This window comes from Telmatherina bonti (assembly GCF_933228915.1).
Source record: "Telmatherina bonti genome assembly, chromosome: 23".
In the NCBI taxonomy this organism is placed as follows: Eukaryota; Metazoa; Chordata; class Actinopteri; order Atheriniformes; family Telmatherinidae; genus Telmatherina; species Telmatherina bonti.
Genome location: NC_136632.1, coordinates 11,002,583 through 11,024,663, shown reverse-complemented (window position 1 = coordinate 11,024,663; position 22,081 = coordinate 11,002,583). Strand labels below are relative to the sequence as shown.

The 22,081-nt window shown below is 39.1% G+C and overlaps 1 protein-coding gene and 1 pseudogene across 3 annotated transcripts in view; both read right to left on the bottom strand.

Annotated features, from left to right (window-relative positions):
• Nucleotides 1-9,264, bottom strand: part of LOC306773437 (ELKS/Rab6-interacting/CAST family member 1-like) — a 164,278-nt gene extending 155,014 nt beyond the window's left edge. For both annotated transcript variants that reach the window (XM_079263249.1, XM_079263250.1), the window contains exons 1-2: nt 9,040-9,264; nt 344-1,152 (exon numbers count right to left, since the gene is read on the bottom strand). In XM_079263249.1, the coding sequence (XP_079119375.1) occupies nt 344-850 (507 nt within the window). In that variant the 5' untranslated portion in view covers nt 851-1,152; nt 9,040-9,264. The remainder of the gene's footprint in view (nt 1-343; nt 1,153-9,039) is intronic.
• On the bottom strand, nt 9,130-15,806 carry LOC306773335 (E3 ubiquitin-protein ligase TRIM21-like; annotated as a pseudogene). The gene is made up of 4 exons: nt 15,192-15,806; nt 15,027-15,083; nt 14,151-14,888; nt 9,130-9,290 (listed from the first exon to the last, which is right to left on the bottom strand). The product of its transcript is annotated as an E3 ubiquitin-protein ligase TRIM21-like (transcript).
• Between the last annotated feature and the right edge of the window lie 6,275 nt (nt 15,807-22,081).

Below are 22,081 nucleotides of genomic sequence, written 5' to 3'. Positions count from 1 at the left end.
GCGATGGACTGGCGAGCTGTCCAGGGTGTACCCTGCCTTTCACCCAAAAGACTGCTGGCATAGGCTCCAGCTTTCCTGTGACCCTTCCTCAGACTAAGCAGTGAGGATAATGGATGGATGGATGTTATAATGTTTGCTTTGCATACGCTCCAGGAGGAAGGTTGGCCCGGCACTATTCAGACAACATACGGTAGCAGCAGTTTATGTTCTTTCCATAGCAACAAATTAGCCACATCTGTTTAGCATGTGTTTCAACCATCAGTTCACAAACTGCTGACATCCAGCTTGCAGCCATAAAGAAAAAGAGGAAGAAAAAAAAAAAAAAAACACTGTGGAATCTCACCTGTCTCATAGAGTGGGGCACAGTAGCCGCCTGTGGGGACTGGTTTTGCAGCTCTCCTCCAAATGCTATTGCATCGCTGGGCATGACGGCTCCACTGCCTCCCACTCCTCCTCCAGTGTTTATATTAGGACTGCTCCCCATGACAGCCGCTCTGACCCCATAGGGAACCCTGGCCCCCGCCCTGCCAAGGGTCATGGTGTTTTTGGGCACTGTGGGATTCAGTCCGCTCCCCAGACTCCCAATGCCGACCTGGTCTTCAGCTGTGTCAGTGAAGTACATAGGACCACCAGTTGCGTAGGCGGCATTCAGAGACTGAATATTCTCCATGGACAGAGTTTTACCGGTACCAGTGAGCCCACCAGTGGAGCTGCTACTGCTGTTTCGCCGATGTCCTAAACGTGGAGAGCGAGGGAGGCGAGGTGAGCGGCCAGGACTCCCAGACGCTGACCCATTGCCATTGGCTCCAACAACGTCCAGCTTCGAGACGGATCGGGAACTACCGTACATGGTGTCAGAATGACAGGTGCTTGCTAAACGTAATGGTTACCGGGTCAAATAATTAGTCACTTAAAAATACATGCTTAGAAATCCGAATAATAAAGAAAATATGACAGCCCAAAAAACTGCTTCCAATCTTCCAATATAGCTGCTTTTAACTAAAATACGTCATAGTATAGACATAGTTATTGTTGCGTCCTTTCCAACCTCCTCTATAATCCATCTGCTCTGTTATGAAGTGGTAATCAGCAGAGCATCCCAGTAGATAAAGGACGCAAGATGATCCACAATGCCTGGGATAATGTGATCACCTGAAAAGAAAGAAAGAAAGATTAGGTTAATAATCTCATCTGTTATTTTTAGAGTCTACAAGATCCTTGTCTAATCTAAAAAAAATGTTATATTGAAACTAATCGTTGCAGAGATGAAAAAAAAAAACCCACTAATGTCAACACACATTAACTGGAATGTAAATAAAAATCATAGTACTGCGCTGCCTTCACATTCACATCAATGTAACTTTAAGGCTAATATTCTTCCTACAAAAGATGCTTTGTTAGTCAACTATCCATTACGCCTTCATGACAGCTCACAATGTCCAACACATCTGGCCAGAGAAAGGAACATACAGTCCTGCAGCAAGTGTCACACACTGTCATCACATAACATGCAATTATTTCCTTTTGTTTTTCTCGACTGGCATTCATACATACATTTGTTTCATTTTATCAATTAGGAACTGTTTTCTTGCCATTTTCCCATTTAGCAACAATATGATGGAAAACATCAAGTTAAAAAAACATAAATTTGCATTAATAAGATATTTCCGTTAATCACTTTTCCTGCTGGATAAAAGGATCAATTTGACAGTATAGTTGCCAAAATACCATCTTAAGCATTCAGACCATTACAGATGGTAACTAGTCTGTGTGTGTTGGATTAAATAAATGACAAATCAAAACTGATTATGTCATTCATAATCCCTAATTTTCAGAGCAGTGACTATAATGAAACATGCCAGTCCTGCTGTGCTGCTCTGAGACTTAGTTTAACATTTTGCTGCCTTCTGAACACAACTTATGACCACATGTTTCTGATAAACATCTCAGAGTTTGCTGACATTTCCAGCCCTCTGTTGTGGACGCTCTACTCTCCCAGGGCTCCTGAACTCTCCAATTTATGCAATGTTTAAATCAGTTTAATGAACAACGGTGCATCCTGTGCATGGTTTTATTTCATTATTTTATTTCATTTTATTCTATTTTTGGAATGGTTTACAGAAAAACTAAGTAATGACTCAGCCATTTATGTATCCTTAGAGACAGTCATGTCATTTTCGGGTGAGTGGACATATGAGCCGTCGCACACGCACACTGTTCATCTGATCCACACTCTCTCCTTACTAACAGTGATCAGAGTGGCTTCTTGTGCACTCAGCGCACAAAAATAAGTTATTTCCTGTGACTTGCCACCTCAGTATAGAGCATAATTATATACTGAATATTAAATAATCAAATACTAAATCAAATATTAACCCTGTTGATCCCAATAACTTTGATTAAAACTCCTGTTTGTCTGTCAGGTTAGTAAATCAGTAAACAAGTCAGTTGAGTGTTATCATGACTGACATTGCTCACAAAAGTTAAACAAACACAAAGACATCGAATGAAGATGGAAAAAGAAAATTGTTTTCTCGATACATGTCAGTCTTTAAAGTCTCCCTCCTGCACTTTCATGGCCTCAACAGTCACGCTCATCTGTTTTTTTTTTCTGGATAGGTGAAGATCTCCGGCAAGGGAAACATTACAGCCACACACACTGAGACGTAAACAGGGACCATCTGTTCCATCTCCCTTCGGGCCAAAAACACACACCTGGATAGAAGCAGGCCAGGACCCTGCCTCAAGCACATGCACATGTCCACCCATATACAAGCACATACAATCCGAGAGAGGGGGGCAAAGCGTGCACAGAAATCAATGACCCTTCAAAGAAACCGCCAGCACATTTACAGACATGCAGAAGAACATGCATCCAAATCATCCTGTTGCCAAAACATGTGTGTTGCTAATCCTTTATTGAGGCCAATATTACCACAGAGACACTGAGTGTGGGTTGGGGGTTCTCCTCCTCCCCACCACCCCTTGGGACCTGCTGACCTGTAGATAATGTATCTGCTCATGTCCCAATTCTCCCTCTAGTGCCAAAAAGTACAGAATGTTTAGCTTTATTCAAGCATGTATTGAACACACACATGCACACAAATTGGAAGGTCATCAGTGTATCACATGGCTATTGCAAACATACGCGCTTCTTTTTATTTTCCTTGGCTTGAGGACTTCATGGAAACCACAACATTAGCCATGTTGTGCTTTCTCAGGTTCAAGTCCAAGGGTCACGTGGATAAATCACCAGTTTGTCCCACAGGTGGAGGATTTATATCAGTGGCGGTTTTAGATGCTAACAGAGCTTGGGGTAATCTCCAGTTCACCTGATTTTCATAAGAGATTACAGAAGTGCAAAAAGTCCAAATTATGCAAAGAATAAATGGAAAAAAAGAGAATGCACAATCCCACCTATGACGCAGATGGTGTCATGAGAGCCAACAAGCACTAACATATGACTGTCAAAGTCATATGCAGCCTGTCAGCAGGCTAACCATCCCTCTGTCCTTTTCATACAAATGTTTACAACCAATGTGGTGTTGCCTTCAGAAAGATAGGCTGCAATGGAAGTTAACAAAGCTTCATTGTTTACCATGGACACAGAAAATCCTCACCCAAGGTCTGCTTACAATGTTTAATCACAGCTCACAGACTGTTATCTTCATCTGCACATAGAATTCGCTGCACTTGAAAGCACAACAGTGACCTTTATGTATCTTTTTGTTTAATTCTCATTTCTTTGGCTTCAGCGTGTTTATTTCATGAGCAACAATGTAAAGAAGTTGATCTATTTAGGAAACTTTAAACAGAAAAAAATAAATCATTTTTATTTCTTAATTCAGTGTTAAAGCATGTGTTTTCTCCATTAATCAGTTAATTGTTTGGACTACAAGCTGACAGCCCATCACACCAAAAACGCCCAATCAGAATTTGCTAAAGGTCGTGATATTTCCATGTCTCACTTTTTCCTGGCTGTAAGCAAAACCTAAAACATGTTTACATTAAAAGACAAAGAAAATGAAGAAAATTTGTTTGAGCAGCCAGAATATGTGATAGTTTGTAATCAGTTAATATTATCATAGCATAGTATTGAATAATCAGCTAATGCTAAAGCTACCGAGCGGAAAATAACAGTTTTAATTAACAAATATACTCTTTCTGTAAGCTCTTAAGAGTTTTTCAAGCCATAATTTACAAGCAAATCAAAAAAGTAATACCTTATATTCCAAGTTAATATAAATGTTTTAGTCTGAATACATCTGCCAGTATGTGGCCAAGTTATTGCTACAAGACTGCAGCTCTTGGTTCTGCAACTGAAAGGGTTTGATTGAAGCTGCACAGCTAAACAGCGAGCCACAAGGAGGAACAGCCTCTATACAAACTAAACTGTACAACCTATATTGAATGAATATTACTGCTTCATATTAACTTGATATATATATATATATATATATATATATATATATATATATATATATATATATATATATATATATATATATATATATATATATATATATATATATATGTGTGTGTGTGTGTATATATATTCAAAGTCAGTGGAGTCTTGTTTCGTAAAGTTGTGTCTGCAGAAATAAGACAGACACAAAGTCAGCGTGTCTATTTAAATAGGTATAATCTGCTGACTGTTGTGAAGTTAAACTACAATGCAGCTCATAAATACAACATAAAAACACTGTTTGTATTTGCTAACAAATACAAGGAATAGAAGAAGTATCTTTAAAATTGATGTGTGGTTTGTCAATAAATGTGTACTTTCCCACTAAAAATCACTCTCTTCAATTTATTTCACAACATCAGCATTGCTACTGTTCCACAGATGTGCACGATTGAGGTTTCAACTTTTAGAAATAAATAAATAAAAACTATACAGAGTACAGGCTGTTTTTATTCTATGACAACAAATAGGAACCCTTTAAACCATTTAATTCAAATAACTGTGAATGTTCAGTTATTTTGTGTGCCACGAAACGTGCCACCCCTTCTGCAGCTGATTCTGAAACTGGCCCAACAATCAACCTGAGAACCAAAACAACCTCATCCTTTTTAACTCTGCAAACCAGTCGGCAGGAAACCCCAGCACATACTGTACACCCCACCCTGTGTTTCATCCTCTGGCTCCCTAAATAGAACCTAACAGCAGTACTCCATGCCTCACCTTTCTTCCACATACTCTGTCTTCACAAATCTCACACAAAAGATCAGGGATATCACTCTAAGCTACTAATAAAGTTTTTATGGTCACATGACAGGCCTCGCAAATGATATAAATTACATACAGACATATATACACCTGAAATAACTCATTTTTTGTTACTTTCTACAGAAAGAATTGCTGACAATCTTCAACAAAGTGGCTTTAAATTGTCCAGAAATTATGAGTAAAGCCAAGCAGACGTGATTGATGGTCATGAGATAGAATATATGACCGTGACATGTGATTTTCTGGGTGTTGGTGTTAGGTTAGGTATGGTGTATTCACTCGATCTTAGCACACCTCTATTTGTAATTCCTCCTTTCCCATTTCTGACTCTTGCTTTTCTTCCTGATGCTTTCACTTCCTCTCACCACCTCTCCCTTTCACCATCAGCATTCCTGAAGGTGTTCAGCATGTTCTATTTATGTGACAACCACACAACCGTCTGTCACACCGCACAATGTGACACAGAAACACACACCACTCAGCCTATACTTAGCCAGCTGGTATTCCAGCAAATTTGACAAAGTTTGTGTCTCACCTGGGGATTGTCGCTCATAAAAACACATTATATTCATGTTGGGTTTTTCTGATCTGCTCTGTTCTCTGTTCCTGTCAGGCTCCTGTGACTTGATGTGGCAGGAAAGGACTCGCTGCTGCTGTCTAGAGTTAAACATCTCAATGAAAGTCATCTCGCTGACGGAGCTGCGCTCATTCTCAGCGTAATCTGTCTGATGATTTAAGGGGATTACTCACTGCTCACCAAATCTGGCTCTTTAAACTTTCACTGTTTCATTATATGCCTCTGCAAAAGCATTAATTCTATAAGGATATATTCTCTTTGTCTGAAGAGTCAAACCGTGAGGCACATTACCTCAGCTTTGAATTACTAGACAATTAAATTCCCAACAATTCCCAACAATGCCATGTGCTGAACCCGCAATGCTTTCTGATGCAATCCATTTCTTGTCCACTTGAAGACGACCAATATTTGCCTATGTAGGTGGATGGAGTCCACTTCTTTGATCCAAATCAGTTTTTTGCACATACACAGAACCCCACACAGATCAACTTTAATTCAAATTTCAAAGGCTGATGTAAATGCTCCTTGATCTGTCACTTTGTCCCTTGCTTCTTCTGTTTCTTTGCTTACTTTACCATGGTGCATGTCTAAAACAGTAAGTGTGCTGACATCCAGTTAGTGGTATATGAGATGGTGCCACATGATGCTACTGGCTGGGAACAAAAATTTGGAAGTGCAGTTTCTCAGCCTCCGTACGCTTCAGGACAACGATGGCTCCAGGAATGTGCATGATGTACCATCGAGGCAAGTCAGAGACTTTTAAGGTCACACATTGATATAATATGGCTTTCATTATATAATTGTAAGCATATAAACAACCCAAATGGTTGGACTGGACACTTCTAGCAAAAAATATCATATTATCACCAAAGAATCTACGTACACTTTGACCAATCAATCACACTGATCATGTATTCTATCACTTGAAACTTGTAGAGCACATTACAACGTTATAATGATCTTTAAATTATGGCGCATACTGTAGATGCAATCAACTGTGTTCAATTTTTACCTTTATGTTTCTTTGGATGTCTCAGAAATTTAGGCCTCATTACAGTTTCTCACTGACTCGCAGTGCACTTGTGTGCTTACAAGCATTCACTTACCACAGCTGTGATGTGACATGCGTGCAATGCAGCTGTTTGGTTTTAACCATTACTGACTGGGCTTTGATTCCAGGCTTGTCTCCAAGTCTGAGCGAAATATTAATGACAACTCAATATGATGTTTTCATGCAGATTTATGAACTTGTACAATAAATTAAAGTGCTTTTCTCTGGGCAAGAATACGGATGACTTAAGATAAGTTTTCTACTTATTTTTGGGTGATTTGTTGGGACCTAGAATAAAAATAAATTTAAAAAAAAAACTTCTTACCTTGCAAAAAGCATAATGGATTATGTTTTAATTAAAGAAACAGCTTAATTAATGCACACCTTTGGGAAAATATGAGCTGTCTGAGGCAGTGACTAATGTGAAAGGCAGAAGATGTCTGGGCCAGATACAGATTACAACTCTGCACTTCATTCTGCGCCACTGGTCCTATCTACAATCACGCACAAAAACACTGGGAAGTGCAACACCAATATAAAACAGATAACATCAGCAGTAGTCTATGATGTATCACAGGAAATTAATCCAAGTTGCATACAAAATGCATATTCATTCAGGAGTTCACTCAAACAGCTACATAAATGCACTGGTGCACATAAGGTGCACCAAGTGTACTTATAATTAAAACAGATGCAGAGAAGCACAAAACCAGGGGTGTCTAAAGTCAGTGCTCCTATCCTGCAGGTTTTTGATGTATCTCTGCTATTACACAGCTCACTCACATTAAAGCTTATGATGTTCTGCACAATAAATCTTTAATTAAAGTCAGGTGTGTTGGAGCTGGGATACCTGGAAAACCTGCAGGATTGTGGCCCTCCGAGGATTGGAGCTGGACACCCCTGCACTAAACCAATTCATGGGAAAAGGTGAGAGCAGGCTTGTTCAAGGAAAAAATCCATCCTGAATCCATCAGTGAACTTAATGCCTTAACAAAAACATAACTACCCTGAAAACTCACTGAAACATCTGTCTGTTTAGGACCTACATTCACAGTGAGGGGATCCAAAGCAATGCTCCCTCTGGGAAACACACATCACATGTTACAATGACAACAAGTTTTAAACATTTGACAGAACTTCTGTCTTTGTCAGGTCCCTCATGCTGTTGCAAAGCTTTCAGGCATGTATCTGACCTTCGATGCAGGCACAGAGAAGCGGGCCATTGCTCAATTGTTCAAGATTATGACTAATAAACTCGTCCTTCCTCTGGAACAGTTTTAACCCAAAGACAGACTGAGCTGTTACCCTTGAGCAGAGCGTGGACATTTAAAAATGCCAGTGTTTGCAATCAGTGGAAGGAAAAACCTCAGTACCCCTGACTAGATGCTCCCAGGGGAGGGGCGGTGCCATGAAATGTGGCTGTGGGCCGAATAAGTAGGAAATCACGGCTCCCACCTCAACCCAAAAGCCCTCAATCCTCCCCTACCTTCCTCTTCCCTCATCAACACAATCATATCAGATTTAGATTCTGCGCAAAGTAGTTTCAATCTTATCAACTGCTGGTTTTGAGTAGATTTGCGTGTAATCTGTCAGCTGACAAACTTGAGGGGGTCCCGTTGGAAACAGCATAAACACAAGACCCCATCCTCACATAGAAGAGGATAAAAACTCATATTATTAGAAGCTATTATGGGTATTTTTTAGGGATTAAATCCACCATGAAGTGGGGAAAAATATAACAGCTGTTGTCAAACAATATTGCAGGAATGTGACTGGAGTGTCAGCAGCCTCATCTGCAGATAATCGCATTTAGCGGTACAGAGACGAGACGCGGCGTTATTAGCCTGTTATTCCGGGGGAAAGCCTGTGGCTGTGCGGTTACGACTGATGCGTTTGCGCGAGCCGTCGCCGCATGAGCTCACCCTGTACTGTACGTCTCCACCTCACAGCTGACCTGAAACGGCTGCGCCTCAAAGCGGCCATCAAATTTTAATTATGTTGATGCCGACGTTCCTGTTATTTCCCCTCCAACGTGCCTGCGACGACTCGCACGAACCCGCCGCGTGAGGCTGGGCGAGAGAAGTGGGCAGCGTGACTACAACACACACACACACACACACACACACAGACACACACATGTTGGCTTGTGTTGACTGCCAAGCTAAGTTCCACAATACTCACTGCGGCTGTGTTGACCCTCGGCTGTGGAAGAAGCTCTGTGAAGAGAGGCCAGTCACATATTCTCTTTACTTATTCTGTATCTGCCACGGCTCAAAGTGACGCCACGCAGCGTAACAAGCAGTCAGCCGAGGACAAGTGCTGTCTTTCGGGCTGTCTCTGCGTCTCCAGCTCTGTCTCCTGGCTGTCTTTCCCCCTCTTTTCCCGTCTTCTCCGGCTCTTCCCACTAGTGGCTTCCCCGCTGCTCTGCTGCTCTGCTAGGGCGCTCCCGTGACGTCACCACGGAGGGGGAGCGCGACTCCGACACGTACATTCCCCCCCCCCCCCCCCCCCCCCCCCCCTCCTCTAACCCTCCGGTCTCTTCAACGGGGCGCGTGCACGCTAATCCGTCAGCTGTCATTAAACGGACTGACGTGAGAAAATGTTGTGCACGCTGGAAAATAAACAGCCAGATAGATTTATTATTAAGTCATGTTTGAGATTATTTACCATTTGCAGCGGTGAAAGATGCGTCCACTTCTCTGAAGTGAAAAACAACTCAAAATACTCTGTTTTCAGGCATGCAGCTTTCAAAGTTCATCTGGAACCTTGTCTTGGGAGACATGACGGCCTAGATGACCTGTAATTTTCTACTTTAGGTTTGACCAGGGTCATTGTTTTTAGCTCCGCAAACCTCACAGATTCAGTATCCTTGCTTATATAATTAGTCTGGATGGCATGACCCTGGTCTTAAGTGTTACTGCCCAGGGGCACCACCAGGTGTTTTGGACTCTATGAAAGACAATGGCATAGACCCCACCACTTGATTTCAAATTTTAGATTTTTATTTTTTCTTTAAGTTGATAACAAAAAAAAAACTTTTCATGGGAATTATAAAGATTTAGGGCTGTGTTTAACCCTTTATCGAGCAAGTGACTGTCTTTGATCACTTTGTTTTCTTTCATATTCAGCTTGAAAACAGAATGGAGGTCTTGGTTCATACCAGAAGGACAATTCTAGGTTAATATTTCTAAATTGAAGGTATTTGAAAACAGTATGTATTATTTTTAATGAAGGTTTAATGATTTTCTTATAGAGTTTGTACATCTTTTTGGGCCCCTATCAAGTCGTGGGGTCCTTAGAATCTTTCTAACGTCCCCCCCCCCCCCCATATGGCGCCTCTGTTACTGCCTGTGAGAAACCTTTATTCCTTTTCTCTCTTTTAACTAGGATTCGTCTATAATTCACATGTTTAACAGACCTTTAGTGACCTTTTTCTGTGTCATATTTTACCAAAATCAAGCCCACCCTGTCCTAAAGAACTGGCCCATGCTATCGTCACATCTAGGCGTGACTACCGTGTTGCCATTTTAGGAGGCTGTGCAGATAAATTTCCTGAAAATCTGTCAGCTGATCCACTAAAATGTGATATTTATATTGTTTTAGCTTGAGATGTCAATATCATCGGCATACCGATATCATCAGCCGATATCGACATTAAGATGCAATATCAGAAAATATAATTTAGTAATCTTTTAATTGGCATCATTTTTACACAACATGCATATAATATATATCAAACTTTTCTGATGTGTCTCCTCTAAATGAAAGTGACAAAATATGAGAGATGTCATGTATATTTCTATTGGTATTTTTTGTTTGTTTGGTGCAACTTGCTCCAAAAGTATCGATATTTCTTGATATCAGTATCGGAAATTAATAGTTGGAAAAAATCACTAAATCACATATTGGTTAAAAAGCCAATATCAACCATCAGAGGCCCCTCTGAACTAATTCCTCATAAAACCTATAGTACACTTTAAATAATTTAGCATACATAACCCTTGTTGGCCAGACTCAGCCCTGACTAATTTCACCGTTCTCTATCACCCCACCATAAATTACCAAAGATAGAAAGAAAAAGGTTGCATCAATAAAGGTAAGGTGATTTGAGCAAAAGAACTATAAACAAATATTACGAACCAAAATATTCCCAAAGAACCCAAAGAGAGTACAGGACGGCCCATTTCAGAATCTTAAAAACTATATTTTGACAAATTGCTTTTATGCTATAGAGTGCTTTCATCCATATAATTATGACATAGCTTCATAGTCACTGAAAAACTCCAGGATATTTTTTGTGTATTTATCTTGTAAACATTTCAATAAATGGCTATGATTACTACAAATAACCAAAAAGTATACATTATATGAACATGGAATTGCTTATATGAACTTTTCTTTTCTCTTTAGTTGTGCATTGTTGTAACTATTTTCCATTAATTGAAACTTTGTGAAATACTTGATGGACTGTGATGCACAAATTTGCACAAAAACAAAGACGATGCACCCAGTAAAATCTAATAATTTAAAATAAATTATTGCAAATATGTGGTAATATCAGAAAAACATTCCCCAACATTAAATTATGAAGACTTAAGCCAAATCCCATTTCTCATAGAGCTCACCAGTTCCAGTTAATAATATAAACATTTTGGGAGGAATCTCTGGGTTCACGGAACAGGGCTGAAAGTCAAAACTGGATGCAAATTATTTTGGGGCTCTACTACATTAAAATTCTTTAATGTTCTTTAATTCTTTCAGATTCTTTACTGGAAATCATTGCATGTGCTCATGAACACCTCCAGAAATCACTCCCTGTGAACACTGTCTTCAGTGCAATCCATAAATGTAGGTTAAAGCTCTATCATGTGAAAACAAAGAACACACATGTGATCACAGTCCTGAAATGCCGTCATCCATGTATAGGATTTGAAAATCATCACTCTCCATTTTTATTTCCAGACTTCTTTGGAACTGCGCTTGTGCACTGACATACAGTTCTTACATGTTAGAACGTCAATACAAAAATCATGGTTCGGATGGCGCGTCCAGGCCATGAACGTTTTGTCGCTTAACTGATTTTAATAAGAGAAGAATAAAAGCTCAGAGATCCCACAGTTTGCAGGAAATCTATTTGTTTCTCCTCTGCAAGGACCATGTGAGGTATATGGAACCATCTATTCAGCCAAGTTATGCTGATCAGCCACTGATTGTTTGCTTCAAAACTGTTCAATGACTGACGAGAAAAGTCCTCACACAGCAGACATTTGCTTTTCAAACCAAGCAACAACCTGTAGCAAATCTGTACCTTGCAAATAACAATCAAACAGTCATAAATAATGTTATTGGTCATTTCAGCATTAAATAAGGCAAGCATACAAAGTAAAACAACGTGCATCTGATCCCCACCACCAGAGCCCCTCCGTCCTCTCCAATCCCTCCCATCTGTGACAGTTATTGTTTGTGACATTATGCCCAGAATGAAGTGCAAACAGCACTAAATTTAACCTTCAGCCTCTGTTGAATTTATATTCTTTATCAGAGATTTAATTTTTTAGAGTTTCTGGTGAAAATGTAAAAGATTAACAAGCATTAGCTGTGTAATTTTGTTGATCCATAATATGGACTTTGATAGAATTCTTTAAAATCATATTGTTTTATTTTAACAGAGATGAAAAGTGGAATAACTGGAGGACTACTTGATGAATCAGATTATGTAAAAACAAAACACAAATTTAATTCCCCCGTTTTCTTATTATCTATATGAAGTTTTTAACCTGATGCTACCACGTTACCAGGCATCAGATCTGTTCTACATCCCAGCAGCAGGACGACGTGTCCAACACACAGTATCAAACTTCAGTGTTTGGCATATTTCATCTCAGTAAGTCCAGTGTCTGACATCTTTTTTAATGTCTGTCTAACTCTCATAAGAAATTTCACATCATCCTAAAGAAACATTTCCCACTAGACACTAACTGACCCACACAGACACACACACGCACAAAAGTACGCGTTTACAGTGTCCCAGTTCCCTGGGCGCCAGTCAGTCAGACAGCTGAGGTATAAATAGTCTGCTGGCTTAAGTTCCCCTTGAGAGAAACACATCAGTAGAGGTGGACCAGTGTGATCTTCTCAACTGTGCACTAACTAAACTGACAGCAAATATGTGTGTGTGTGTATTTTATTGTAATCATTTGTTAATTTAAAAAAACAATAATTATAATAACAACCACAATAGGCTCCTGCCATACTTTATAACGCTCGGACCCTAACTATGTTAACTTGACACTGATCTCTATGATGTATAAAATATCTTTTCAAAGCATTAAGATCATTAAATCCTAACAACCCATCTGCCCTTAAGCAAGTAAAATAATAAAAGCACCCTTTTAAAAAGAATAAGGACCACAGACATCTGAGATGATTGTTTTAAAGACATGCACTTTAATCATGCAGTTTAAAATTCATTGGTAGCAGAACTGATTACACAGCTGGATGTGAAGCTCTTTTACCAGATATAATTCAAGGGTTATGTTTATTAAAAATGGGAAATATGCATCCCAATGGTTTAGACATGAACTCTTCATAGTATGAAGCGATTTTGAGGTTCATAGAGTATCATAGAGTAATGCAATAATGCATGGATAAATGAAATGCTAAAGAAAAAAATCGGAAAAAGAAAGTAAAATGTAATGATAGGTTTTTTTCAGTTGCAAATCTAGTAATAAACAAACCTTTAAAATCATTTTTATAAAGTGGCAAATGCAGAGAAATATTTTTCCTCTTTTATTGCGATGACTTGACTTGGCCAAGAGGTGCATTAATTGAACAGTAGTGCCATCTCCTGGTCAGAGTAAAGTATTGCAGTACATTTAGTACATGGAGTACATGTCGTATATGTACATTTAGAAAATCAGAAAATATAAATAAGAGCATACTAGAAAACTTTAGAAGTCAGAAAGTATGATTTAGAAAATACAAACTTCGTACATTTCACAGATCAGATTAAGGATTACAGAAACTTGACTGGTTCATGAGTAAATTTGTAAAAAGTTGGACACATTTTACTTGAAAAAGCAGACTAATTTAATTGGTTTGTGTACTTGTTGTTACACTTGCTAAGTTGCAGAAATATGTTACAAAAGTTATGTCCCTCATCCTCCCTCCCTATATACCTGCAGTACCTTAAGATGCGCCACCTACGCTTGTGATTAAGAGCATGTCATCCGAATATTCTCTATACATTCCAAAAATTGGGTATAGCTTTGGTCTGCTGCTGCATGAAGCACCAGCCATGGTGTAAAGGAAAGCTTGCAGTCCTGTCGCAGTCTCAGTGAAGGTGCATCCGGTAAAGGAGTACATCAGAGTCCTGGCTTCCACGTCATAGAAGGAGATCTCACCCTTCTCATAATCAACAAACACGCCAACTGTCTGGAGTCTCTGTTTCAGGTATGGGAGAGCGTCAGTGTTCGGACAGTAAAATTCCTCGAACTGTTCACCAAATCCATAAAATACCCAAGCTCCATTCTTAGTCATGGGACAGAACAATGTCTCCATGTTAATAGACTCTTGACAACTCCTAAGAGCCACCTCTTGCATCCACTAACCTGAACTTCGTAGTAGAACCTGCCTGAGGAATAACCATCTTTAGCAAGTACGAGGGGACGACATTCAAATTTTCTGCCAAACAAGGTGGGTAAAAACAGCCTGCTTTTACGAAAGGTCAGCTGTTTCCCATCCTCGGACACCATGAGTTTGTTGTTAGCTGTATAGACATCCAGGGTCACATTCACGGCATCACACTGCTGGATCATCATCAACCTATCTTGAGGTGGACTCCACACTTCTTTCACCGGGCTTTCAGCTGCATCAGACAACCTGACCTCGTGAATAAGCATCTCCATGTCATTGCTAAGTGTCTTCTCAATCTGTTCTGCTGATTTCCTGACTACCTCTACGTAGACATGTGGGCTAACATCCTGAAAGTCGGAGTTAAACTGAGGGTTGGGTTGCAGATTGCAGAGGTACTGAGGGAGGTGAAGGGGTGGGCAGTTGCGCAGAAGGTGGAGTTGATCTCCTTTTTGTAAAATTTGTTCCATTGCAGATCTTCTCTGCCTCAGCTCAGCAGCTTCTCATTCCAGCTGTGCAACATAGTCTTCAGCAACCCTCTCTACTGCTGTCTGCTTCTGCTGGATCATGTCAGTAACCTCAGCCTGGCGCCTCTGCAGAGAGGACGCCAAAGCGTTAAAAATCTCATCAATCTCTGTTTTATGACTGTACCATGTTTCCTTGCTCTGCTGAAGTGAGCATTTAATTTCATCCACTCGTACTGATCTGGTGTTCTCCAATGCTTTCATGTTGGATATCATAAACCCAACCATGGTTTTCTGCTCTTGAAAGGCCTGCTCCAGAGGTACAGCCTCATGGCCCACATGGTCATCTTTCAAGCACATCAAGCAAACACCTTCCTGGTCTGCATAACAAAAAAGCTCCAACAACTTATCATGCGTCTTACACACCCTGTCCTCCAGGTTTGGCACAGGGTCAACCAGTTTGTGCTTCTTCAGACTCTGATGAGGCACCAGGTGAGGTTGGCAATATGAGGCCAAACACACCAGGCACGTCTTGAGGGCTTTGAGCTTTGGTTTGGTGCAGATGTCACACGATACCTCCCCTGGTTTGACAATGATCCCATCTTCACCATACACACTCAAGTGGTTAAAATGGTCCAGCATGTCTCTGAACTCTGTGTTGACACGAAGCCTCGTGGAGAAGCTCTCCTTGCAGAGGGGACACTGTGCCAACCCACTGCTATCCCAGTAGCCTGTGATACAAGTCTTGCAATAGTTGTGTCCACACGGAGTCGAGACAGGCTCATTGAACACACTCAGACAGATCGAACACCGGAACTGTTCCTCATATTGAAGGCTGCTTGCTGAGGCCATGTCTAGAAGAAAGAAAAGAAAAGGATGGGTATGGTTTTGGCTCTAAATTTAGCTGAAATGCCACGAGCAGACTCACATAAAGCAAAAAAATTACTTCTGAAACAAACATGAACCGCATAGTTTCACTTCCCAGTATGGGAATTATTATAAAAGACATATCTGCTTAGGTTTTTTTTTTCTTTCTTTTTTTTGTCTTGTCCAGCATTTAAGCAAGCAGAATGATGGTCTGGATGCTGTGTTCTGCTCAGCAAATTTACTTTGCCAAGGGGAGCGTTACTGGTATGATGATCCACTTGATTTTCTAGATTTTTATTTCATTTCTTTATTTATTCTGTGTACATTTTTGAGTTTCTACTGCTGGACCAGACCAGAGAAGGATAGGAGCAACAGAAAGATAAAGGGAAAGAGAAAGTAAACACCTCGTAGAGATAGAGAAAAAGAGAGAGATAGAAAGAGAAAGAAGGAAAAAACATACATTTGCATAAACGTACGCATATACACCCATACGCATTTGCCTATATAGACGCATGTACCTACATATTCACACACATAGACACAAACAGGCCAATTTTAGATTCCTATCCCCCCTGCAGAGGACTAGACTAGACTAGAAGTGTCAAGAGCACCATAAACTATCAGGTTAAATATTAATGGGAGACAAAGAAAACAAGCTGCTGTTAGTGAATAATCCTGCACACAACCCAGTGACTGTGCCACATGTAGAACATACCTGCTTAGGTTTTATCTGTTTGTTCAGATGTCCATAGAAGTACCCACTGTTCTCTGCACCATCTTATTTTTTAAAATATGCTACTCACAACATGCAACAGGCTACAAAAACCAAAAGGTACACGACTCCCACAAATGGAAACAAAGCCAAAAGAAGAGCATAAGAGGACTAAAGACCAAATTAAATCTGGCATGACTTAAACATTTTTATACAGGTCAAAAATCCTGCTCTCACAAGCTAACATCTGATTTTTTTCATTTACATGGAAAGTTTTTAGTTCAGTCTTTCATCAAATAAGTTTGCAGTAGGTATTCATTCTTCTTCGATCAGGATCAGTGGGAACACAACATTCTAGATGACATGCTATCTTTCAATGAGGAAAAGGTGCGCAGGCCTACCTTTTCTTTACAGACAGACTGACGTCAGCTACTCAAAGACAATAGATACCTGACTAATTTTACCTGTCTGCAAGAGAGCTGGTTGTTTATGCACAGTCCTGTTAGGTCAAAGATTTTTACCTCGTTATGTCTGAAGGTCATGTATGATCCAAAGTTGTAGTTCAACACAGCTTGAAGGAAACAGTGTAATTCCATCATTTGTACTGACAGACAAAGATGGACTCTTCGATGCAGTGATCTTGACTGGCTGCAACTCACTTTCAGTAAACATGTTTCCCTGTTGGAGCATTGAGGGGATACGTATTTGGCCAAGACAAAAGTAAAAGCAGACCAATCACTGCTTTTGTGGTGGAGTGAAGAGGGATGATTTCTGCTACTCTCTGCTTCTTTAAGTGTCTTGGCTACATACAGTAAAGTGTCCACCTGCACATGAATTGCAATGGACTGTGTATATAAGAGAGTTTGAGTCATCTGGTGTGAGCTGTAAAGTCTTTGATGATGCTGGTTAAGGTGCAATTGTCACAGATGGGTGGCAGGTTTTTACTCCAAAATATTCATGTTGCCAACAGGCTTCCTTAATTTCTGTCATAAAATACTACATCAATCATTTTGTTCCTCCTAGTCCTTCTGATAGTTGTTAGTAATTTCTATAGTAATGATACAATTATATGTAGATCCCAGACATAAAAAAAAGGCATATTTAGTTAAAGCAGAGTTGTCGCATAGCTCCTTAGGTGCATTCTCTGGCTCAAATGCTTTCACTTTGGTATTTTGTGTTTGTTTAAGCCAATACATAAATGTGATCTGTCTGCAAACTGCAGCAACAAAAAGAAAAAAAAAAGCTTTCACAAATAGCTCTTTAGTGCACAAAGTACCATTGACTTCTTTCATATCATCAGCATAAAGAGTATATTATGAGCCATATGTTTACATTGAAGGAGGTTGTCTTTTGTTTTGTCGTGACTGTTTTTCAACCACCAAGTTACTGGCATGAAACGGTGAACCATCATCAAAATATGCTGTTTACAAAGGAAGCTTTTGTAAAGACTATACTGTATAGACAGTATGTAGGGTCCAGCTATCGGACCCTATTGAGGTTGAAATGTTTATTATTCTCGTTCTTGTTTTCAGCACAACTCGCTCAAATTTGACTCCCTGAGCGTCCGTGAAAAGTTTTGAAACTTGGCACACACCTCAAGCTCGGCGAAAATTTCGATATTCTATGATCCACATACAGTTCAATGCAAAAATTACTCTACAGCGCCCCCTAGTTATTACTTTTGTTGTTTGATTTATATGGGGAAAAAAACCTCACCATAAACACTTCGGCAAAACAGCGTGTTTAACACTTATACAGTTATTATCCTTATATACATAAAGACAGTCTGCATAATTACTGATTAAAAATAATATGTCTTCGTAAAAGATAAGTGCATGTAAAGAAGAGCATCAATAAGAATACATTCTTCTTAAAACGAGAGGTCATTATTACCTACCGATGTCTGTGCTGAGAAATCCCTAAAAGTTCCTCAGTTTCATTTCACTGAAAGTGTAATAACATAATCGTCTCCACCTCTTCCTGGAAAATTACTGGGCTGACTTCTTCAGCTTTTGAACAATGCCAGACCATTTCTGTCTTTGTCAGCAGTAATACACAAAAACTGTAAGGCTGTGTTTCATGAAACCTGGTGGAGCATGGACAAAAATAAATTACGTTTTGTTTAACGTGGATCATGCATCGTAAAAAAGGGTTTTTAGGAAGTTTGTTTCACGGAGAAAAACAGTCACAGTGATTCGCAATATGTGTAAAGGGCAATTCCACTGAATTTTTCGGAACCAACACCACATTAGACCAGGTCCTGACACTAAACTACAACACTTACACTCTTCAAACCTGGGCTAAAATATTCCACATACTATGCATATTCAATAAAACATAGTGTCTGATTTGTGAAACCTTTATTCTATTTGTGAAAATGCAAATAAGGCTCATTTCATGACATTTTTGGCATCTGGACCACATTACACCAGGTCCTGACAAAAAACTACAACACTTACAATCTTCAAACCTGGGCTAAAATATTCTGAATAATATGCATATTCAATAAAACATAGTGTCTGATTTGTGAAACCTTTATTCTATTTGTGAAAATGCAAATAAGGCTCATTTCATGGCATTTTTGGCATCTGGACCACATTAGACCAGGTCCTGACAAAAACTACAACACTTGGACTGGATTATTCTAAATAATATGCAGATTCATCAAAACATAGTCTCTGATTTCTGAAACCTTTATTCTATTTGTGAAAATGCAAATAAGGCTCACCAACTGCAGCTCTAAAGATAAATAAAAGCGATGTTTTAATATGTTACGGTTCCAGATATACTGAGGCAAACAAGTAAGAATGACATTTGACTCATATAATTTTCTCATAACTTTAAAACACATTTAACTACAAGAAAGACTGGTGTCTTCAATGTACTGCAAGAGAGTGATTACATCAGTTGCCTCACACAGCTACTGTGTGTTACAAAGTGGAATTAAAAAGACTACTTATTGTATAAAAAATGACATGCTGGCTAATGGGGAAATATTACAAGCATGCTTCAAGATTCACATAATGCAAACATTTACATTTAATTTTGTTGTTTAAAAATGAGAAAGGAAAAGTATGACTTTGTCTTGTATTACAAAACTGTAATTGGATACAAGATGATAATCTGCAAAACAAAATATCAAATAGGTTAAAGTTTGTACAATATAAAAAAATTCCATAATTTCGCTTGTCACAAAATGAATCAAAAAAGAAATCTTTCACAAATCAGAAACTATGTCTTAATAAATCTGCATATGATTTAGAATATTCCAGTCCAGATTTGAAGAGTGTAAGTGTTGTAGTTTTTTGTCAGGACCTGGTGTAATGTGGTCCAGATGGCAAAAATGTCATGAAATGAGCCTTATTTGCATTTTCACAAATAGAATAAAGGTTTCACAAATCAGACACTATGTTTTATTGAATCTGCATAGTATGTGGAATATTTTAGCCCAGATTTGAAGAGTCTAAGTGTTGTAGTTTTTTTGTCAGGACCTGGTCTAATGTGGTGTTGTTTCCGAAAAATTCAGTGGAATTGCCCTTTACACATATTGCGAATCGGATGCTACGAATCGGAAGCTAACTTCAGCCTCGTCTGAAAAGCTACGTATACACCCTACTCCACAAGACAGGCAAAGTAGCCCTTTGCTATTAAAAAGTTTTAATTTTAAATTTAAATAAAGTGTAAGAGTTGTTTCCAAACTCCCCCTGATGCTTTCACACCCCGTCCATGAAACAAACAATTAAATAGCTACAACATTAATATATTTTAACCCCAAATCCAAAACATTCTGAAGATTATAAAATGAAACATATATAAATACAAAAAGGAGATGGCAGGTACGCTGCAGGTATCCATCAAACCACTGGTGCTCATGGAATGGATTGCTTAAGCATGAGGGGAGGACTCTAATTCAAGGAATGGGGGAAAAAAATCCAGGTCCAGGCACTCAAAGTGGTTTGAACTAAAAGGCCTTAATTAAAAATGGGCATGACTCATGATGATGATGATTCATGATGATAATGATTCTTGCCCATTTTTAATAAAGGCCTTTTAATTCTAACCACTTTGAGTGTCTGGACCTGGATTTTTTCCCCCCATTTCTTGGATAAGAGTCCTCCCCTCATGCATATATAAATACAGTTTGATAATCCACAAATAAACCTACATTTTATCCCCAACAGAATATCGACAACACACCAAAAGTTGATGTGAGAAAAAAAAAGTTCACTTTTAATCCAGTGGCAGCATGACATCTTTAAATTGCTGGAATTATGGGAATAAGAGGCTAAAAAATAACTGGCACATACAAACAAATAAAACAAATGGAGGAGGACCTGACAAGTAAATTTGACAGGTTAATTGGAAACATGTCAGTAACATGACTGGGTGTAAAAGGAGCATTTCGGAGAAGCAGATCATCTCAGGTGAAAAGATGGGGAGTGCCTCCCCATTCTGAGAGAAACTGTCGATGTATTGTTGAAAATTTTCCTCAATTTGCTCAGTGTAAATTTGTGAATACTTTTAATTTCCTACCATCTACACGATTAGATATCATTAAAAGATGCAGAGAACTGAGAGGAATCTCTGTGCGCATAGGACAAGGCTCAAAGAAAAAAACTAGATAGTCAAGATCTGTGGACCCTCAGGTTGCACTGCAAAAACAAAAAAACAAAACAAAAAAAAAAACTGTTTCTTAAAAACTAACAATTAGGAGTAAAATAGTTGAGAATGACTGTGTTACACGAGGGACAAATAAAGAGAAATAAACTCCTTGCTTTTGAGAAAAACGGATTTAGTCATTTTTGCAGAGAACATCATACATAGACCTGATGAAAATTAAAAAGGAATTTCAGCGTTTTGCAATATCCACAATAAGAGAACCTTATATGTATGTAGGAAAAGAGCAAGTGCAGAGCAGGAAAAATTGTTTGTTGACACAGCTTTTTTGTGCGTTTGTGACACAGAAACTTGGTCTGAACACATTTATTTCACTTTTAGAGAAATGTTTTTATTGTTTCAGAAAGCAAATACAGGATCTTTTGAAGACAACATTATTGGATAAACTAAGCAGATGTGTTATGATGTAGGTACAGAGGAAAGAGTTAAATTGTTTGTACTGTATGTTCAGTGTTATTAACCATTGTGAGTGTGTTTGTATCGTGATCTTGTGTTAGTTGTGTGAATCAGTGAATGCGCATCATAAGCCATGGGAAATATCCAGTCCGCTGCATGCCAAAAGTACTGATAAAGCAGTTGAGGACTGTAGTGATGAAGACGATGATGGTTGTTACATTGTTCAGGTAGTCCAGACGCTTTTGTAGAGTGGAGTTGTTCAGGTCCCGTCGGCCTGCATCACACACACACACACACAAACACACATGCACAGCAGAGAAAGGAAAGGTTCAGACTCCACCTGGAGACTTCAAGTTTGGCAGGAAGAACTTCATCTGTATTCTCTGGTGAGTAATCGATAAAAAAAACCAAAAAACTACTCATTTCTCCTTTATCGTCAACTCACATGGAAATTTGGATTTATTGATTTTACTTA